General features: G+C 40.0%; 1 protein-coding gene across 1 annotated transcript in view; it reads left to right on the top strand.

Annotated features, from left to right (window-relative positions):
* LOC108228433 (ras-related protein Rab-39B) overlaps positions 1–6,801 on the top strand; it is a 21,849-nt gene that overhangs the window by 12,295 nt on the left and 2,753 nt on the right. The window contains exon 3 of the mRNA XM_037976562.1: positions 5,966–6,146. Within this exon, the coding sequence (XP_037832490.1) occupies positions 5,966–6,146 (181 nt within the window). The remainder of the gene's footprint in view (positions 1–5,965; positions 6,147–6,801) is intronic.

The raw sequence follows: 6,801 nt of genomic DNA, 5'->3' as shown, positions 1-6,801 counted from the left end.
AGAAAACCTGAAACTCACCACGTCCTCTGCTTCCAGGTCCTGGTTCCTGTTATTATCGCCATACCCGATTCACTGTAAAATAAACTCACTTCCTGCTATCTTGGTCTCCCGTGTCTGTCTGACGCCGAGCTGCTCATTTTAGAAAATTGCCGAATCCTGACAATATTAGATGTCCTGTTTCACAAATGAGCTTCTCAAATTACTGCGACAGGAGCAAGTGAGGAAAAAGCAAAATAATTTAGAAATATTGTGAGGAACAAATATATACAGTATTTCTTTGGGCCATTTACACTACTCTGGATTTTTTTAAACCAGGAGATTTGCTCCTGCCTTTCCACCTCTCATCCACATCCAAACAGCATTTTGAGTGACAAAAACAAAGTTTTTAAAAAGCACTTTCCAAAGTAAAGATTTTTAAAAACTGAGTTTTTAGAGGATCTGTGTGAATATAAAATACAGAGCTTTTGACAAACAATGAAATTACACCCTATTTCACGCATGTTTTCAATTATTATGTAAAAACTCAACCAACAAAGGAGCTGTTTTTATTGTTTTTTCTACACCTCTCACTTTACCCTGATCTTGCCGATATCAGACTTTGATAATGTAATGAAATAGTTAACAACTGAGAAAAAATTAAACAATATAAAAAACAAACTGACCAAACAAACAAAAAATGGTTTGAGGTGAATATTTAGCCAAAGAATGTTCTGTCTGTATAATGATATAGAGTTAATGTGGGCATTCTTGCCACCTAGTGGTGTTGTATCTATTTTAAGCCATAAAATACCCAAACACACAAAAGAACTTAAGATTCATTTGTGAGAATGAGTTTAGTTTAAATGAAAAGGACAATGCACATTAACAAGCAAAACAGCAAATGTGCCAGAGTTAGCCAAAAGGCTACTGTTTTTTATTTGTTGTCCTTATAAATCCCTTCTAAAAACAATACAAGATTATAACATCAAATTTAAAATGAAACAAAAATGATTTACACTAAAATCAATAAATAAAATAATCACACCAGTGTCATACATGCTAAAAACCATTACTGACGCAAAATACTGCAATTAATAAAACATTTACACTTTTAAATAAATCTGTGAAGTTGGCTGATGCAAAGCTATTGGTGGCATTTTTTAAAAGGAAAGTAGCAAAAAACATGGACAACTTAGAATAATAAATTGATCCTGACAGTAAATAATTGTGTTCAGGTTTCAGTGTTCAATGACACTGATGTGTTTCCTTATTATGATGGACCTAATGAATGTTGTTAAGAGTTGATCCAGCTTCAAGAAACTCTAATATGCTTTATTAACATGTTAATAAAGCATTTACTAGAAATGGTTCCCAAAAAACTCTTTACTCAGATGAAGTCTGACAACTAGAAATAATAAAACAAACAAACCATTGCTTTCTTTCTTTTGTTGTTTATTTCATTGGACCTAGTTGCCATAATGCTGCCATACTAACATTTTTATTGCAATTAGTTATTATTTGTGTGTCTGTTTGTTCTTTGTTTGATATTGGCTTTAAAGCACAAACTATTTGAAAACCCCAGCTAATCTTTTAACACATCCACTAAAGGCTGATTTAAGTTATAAAGGTATTTAAAATCTTTCAAATTCCAACATTGTCTAGTTTAGGGATTTTGATTCTGATTCTGATTTTCACTTCTTCTCGAGCAATGACGTAGGTCTTTTAGTCATCTGTGTCATCCTTTCTTCCATAAATATACCTGTATATATTAGATTTGTGTGTCAAATGAAAAGAATCACCTAATAGGTCTCTTTTTTCTGTATCTGTTCTGGTGACTAATCCTCCTCCTTCCTCTTTCATGACTTTCTTGCCACTCCTTGTGCAGTTACGGAGCGAATGAAAATCTTCAAAACCTCATCACATCTTTTACACTTTCAGGTTTTCACTTTCATTAGCTTTCCTGCTTCATTTAGTTGATGTTTTTCTCTGGTTCTATATATGAATTATTTAGTCATACAGAACAGGGTTCAACAGGGTTGGGGTTTTAGAAGGATGAAGCCCTTCTAAAACCCCAAAACCAGAGGCAAAGTAACCATTGTGTTTGTCAAATTTGTAATGCTTGCTGCAGATGTTAGCATGTTGGAATAACTAGCCTAAATAAACCAAATGTGGCTTCATTTCATTAATGGTTATTTAGGCAGATAGTACAGAGAGCAATGTTAAATAATAAATAATGTAACTGCTGCCCTGTAGATAGGGCTTTTAGCTAACATCTAATGTGCAGGTATGGTGCATGGCAAGGATTTTAAGATAATGTAATCTTTAACTATCATTAGACGTTTAGCCAGCTACTTAGCAAGATTAGTTTGTTAGCATTTTCTCTTGCTAGCTATTGCAACAGTCTAACAACAGTTAATCAAGTATTTAAAAAAAAATCCATCCATCCATCCATCCATCCATCCATCCACTGCTTGTTGCCAGAGTCGGACAGCAGCTTTAGCAGGGAAGCCCAGACATGTCTTCCCACAACTATTTTTTCCAGCTCTTCCAGAAGGATTCCAAGGCATTACCAGGCCAGCTGAGAGATAATAACCTCTCCAGTGTGTCCTGGGTCTTTCCTGGGATCTCCTCCCAGTTGGACATTCTCAGAGGTGTCCAGGGAGATCCTCACGAGATGCCAGAACCACGTTAACTGGCTCCTCTTGATGTTGAGAAGCAGGAGCTCTACTCATAGTCTCTCCCGGATAACCAAGCTTCTCACTCTATCTCTAAGGGAGAGCCCAACTACACTAATTTCAACCTTTATCCGAGATCTTGTTATTTCGTTCAATACTCAAAGTTCATGACCATAGGTGAGGATAGGAATATAGACCAAACAGTAAACAGAGAGTTTTGCTTTACAGGTCAGCTCTGTCCTCATCACAATGGACCGGTACAGAGTACGCAATACTGTGGAAGCTGCACCAGTCCGTCTGTTGATTTCAAGCTCCATTCTTTCCTCACTTGTGAACAAGACCCCAAGATACTTAAACTCCTCCACGTGAGGCAGCACCTCATTCCCAACCCAGAGAGAACAGTGCATCGTTTTCCGACTGAGGACCATGGCCTCAGGTTTGGAAGTGCTGATCCTCATCCCAGCCGCTTCACTCTCAGCTGCAAACTGCTTCACTGAGAGCTGGAGATCACAACATGATGACCCCAACAGGACCATATCATCTGCAAATAGTAGAGACAGGATTCCTGAGGCTACTGATCTGTACTCCTTTCTGCCCTCGGTCTGCACTGAGAAATTCTATTCATTAAAGTCATGAACTGGTATAGATTCTCAGTCATACAGGATATTGGAATTTCAAAAAGGGTTAGAAAACAAAAAACAACTGGACGAAAGCGAAGATATGCAACATAGAACTCCAGTTGTTTTTATTTTTCAATCTTTTTTGAAAAGTCATGAACAGAATCTTTGGCAACTGACTATCTCTCACCCTGAAGAGGTCGGACTTACTGCCGGCAATGCAAACCAGACTCTTGCACTGTTTCTATAGGGACCAAATGGCTTGTAGTAACAGACCCCCAAGTCTATGCTCACAGAGCACCCCCATGGGGTACCCCAGGGAACATGGATAAATGCCTTCTTGAAGTCCACAAAACACACGTAGACTGGTTGGGCAAACTCCCATGCTCCCTCGAAGACCCAAGTGAAAATAAAGTGCTGGTCCAGTGTTCCACAACCAGGACTGGAACTGCATTGTTCCTCCTGAATGTGAGGTTTGACAATCGACCAGGCTTCCTTCTCCAGCACTGTCATGGGAACACATTCTCTGGTCGACCCTTCTTAAAAAGGGGAACCAGTCTGCCAATCAAGTAGCACTGCCCCCAAAGTCCACTCAATGTTGCAAAGGTGTGTCAAACAAGACAACCCTAGCAGATTTGCAGATTGGATCTATAATGCAAACTGACTCAAAGAGCTCTGAAGAATAACTTAATTTATTAATATAACAAAAACAAAAGGCTGATAAGGTAGTAAAAGTAAAAAACATGAAGATCGCAGGAAGACACAAGGAAATAACCAAATCGCAGCATGAGCTGACAATGAACCAGTGAGGCAGTGATGGCAGAGACTAACTCTAAAGGCCTGAGACTAAGTGGGAGACTGACAACAGCTGGACAGACAGGTAATGGGAAACAGGTGAAGTGGGCATTGCAGACTTACTGAAAAACTACTAAGGGAGAGTGAATAATGTCACAGGGAACAAGGAGGGCACAGGGAACAAAACTATCCAAGGATATTTTATTATAAAACACATAGAACAAACGTAAACACAAGGATCACAAAAAAATAACAGAAAAGCACAGATCCTAATAAACCCACCAATATGCAGACCCTTGAGGAACTTGTGGATCTCATCCACCCCTGGAGCCCCGTCGCCACAGAGCTTTTAAAGTAGGCGACCTCGGCCCTGGTTTTGCCCGGACCAACCCCAGACTTCCCAGACTGAGCTTCCTGTATGGAAGACGTGTTGATGGGATTGAGAAGGTCCTCATAGTATTCGTTCCACTGCCCAACAGCATCACTGATTGAGATCAACAGCACCCCTCTTTCACACAGTGTTGGTAAAGTTCTGCTTCCTCAGCCACCTGACAGCTTGCCAGAGTCTTCTCGGAGCTTATTGAGAGTCTCTATTCAAGGCCTCACTAAATTCCTCCCACACCCGAGCCTTTGCCTCAGCAACACCCACAGCTGGAGCCTATAACATCACTCCTGTAAACAAGTTAATTCTGTGAGAACCCACAGCACTTGGAATAGAAGTCATAACATAATCAGGACTTATTAACAACAGGTGCTACCCTATAATAAATTCTGCCATTACAACACCATCTTCAGCTTGACGGCCTCCCTCACCCAGGGTGTCCACCACCGGGTTCAAGGATGGCTCCCATGAGAGGCACCAACAACCTTGTTGCCACAGCTCAGGGCAGCTTCCTCGACAATAGTGACGTGGAACATGGCCCACTTGAACTCAATGTCCCTCGCCTCCGCTGGGTTGCAGTTGAAGCTCTGCCGGAGGTGTGAGTTGAAAATCTTTCTGATGAGTTCTTCCGCCAAACGTTCCCAGCATTCACTATGCATTTGGGTCTATGGGGTCTGTTTAGCATCTTCCCCCACCATGTGATCCAATTCACCACCAGGTGATGATCAGTGGACAGCTCTGCTCTTTTCTTCACTTAAGTGTGATAAACAGAAGGCCCCCGCCTTCTGCTGCTGCCCATAACACTTCTTATCTACCCCGTATGGCCCCTTCTGCAGGTGGTGGGCCCACAGGAAGGCAAACCCATATTTCTGCCTAATATTAATCACTTAATAAAACAGAAAATGTGCTTACACTATATTGTCACCATTTATATCATTTGACATAAACAAAATTTTCATTTATTGTGCTAAAACAGTAAATGTGTTTTTGTAGGTTTGGTCCAACTAGTAGCCTGTGAGTCTCTTGAGGGTATGAGAACTGAACTAAAAGAAACTTGTATATGTTTTACTTTTACTAGTGATGAATTGTGTTGGACTTTGGCCCAGTCTACAATACTCCGGCTATTTTTCTACTGGGTTTAAATGAAATGTAATTTTATTTTTTCAAAACAGATATTGTCCTTCTATATTTTACAAGAACCTTTTGCCCATATCATTTTTGTTGAGTGGAAAACTGGCATCCAAGTAAATCTGTCAAACAAGTGCTGACAATCGGAAATATTAAAGTTTTTCCAAAATATTTGGCTTTGACAACAGAAGTGAGGCCACAAATATGTTCTACTGGAAATAAGCTACAGTCCAAACCACTGTCACTTGTTCTGCTGATAGCATTATAGCTGCACCTCAAGATAAAGGGGAAGTGTTGGGTATAAGCTGTCAATTTTGGAGAATTTTGTATATCATTATATATTCTTGCTAATTTGTGTTCATTTTTTCATCTTTTTACATATTGTGTAGGTCTATTACCAGAGCTTACTACCGTAACTCTGTGGGCGGGCTCCTCCTCTTTGACATCACCAACCGCCGCTCTTTTCAGAACGTTCATGACTGGCTGGAGGAGGCTCGCAGCCACGTCCAGCCACACAGTATCGTATTCCTGTTGGTTGGCCACAAGTGCGACCTTGAGGCACAGCGCCAGGTGTGTTCAGTTTTTTAAAAAAGGACAAAAATGTAAAGCCAAGGCCTACTCATTAGATTTATTTGTGTCAGAATTACAACTCGAGGGATCTTTTTAATTTCTGTTGTTTTAAAAATAACTTTCTTTATATTTAGATCAGAGCACATTTGGCTCAGAGGCGAGCCGTCACTGCTTTTTAAATTCTCATGTGGCAGCTGGAGGAGGGAGAGCTGAAATAACAGGATGACAAACCAAAATCCTCTGCACTACAATGTCCAATGCAAATGTGGTACTAGAGTAGAAGAAATCAAATCAAATAAATCATTACATCTTCTATATTGCCAGCCTTATTCTGCTCTATTCATTGTCAATACTTAGGTCTTTGAACAGTCTCAGTTTGGAGTTTGCTTTTGACCGTATTGACGAGCTAGTGGCTAGTCAAGCAGGGCTAAGACCAAGTTGCATTATGCTGGTGTAGATTCTCAGTCATCCAGGCCATGGTAAATTCAAAAAAAGTTAAAAAACAAAAACAACTGGCTTCTCATCCGAGGAGCTTTCTCAATTCAGAAATAGAGAGTGTGGAGTTGAGCTTTTAAAGCTGAGATGTGATGTAAGCTGGATTGCTTGCAAATTGTTCTCACTCTCCTAACAATGGAGGCTCGTTAGAATCCTTGTT

Source organism: Kryptolebias marmoratus, linkage group LG7, assembly GCF_001649575.2.
Source record: "Kryptolebias marmoratus isolate JLee-2015 linkage group LG7, ASM164957v2, whole genome shotgun sequence".
Classification (NCBI taxonomy): domain Eukaryota; kingdom Metazoa; phylum Chordata; class Actinopteri; order Cyprinodontiformes; family Rivulidae; genus Kryptolebias; species Kryptolebias marmoratus.
This window is presented reverse-complemented; position numbering and strand designations above follow the sequence as displayed.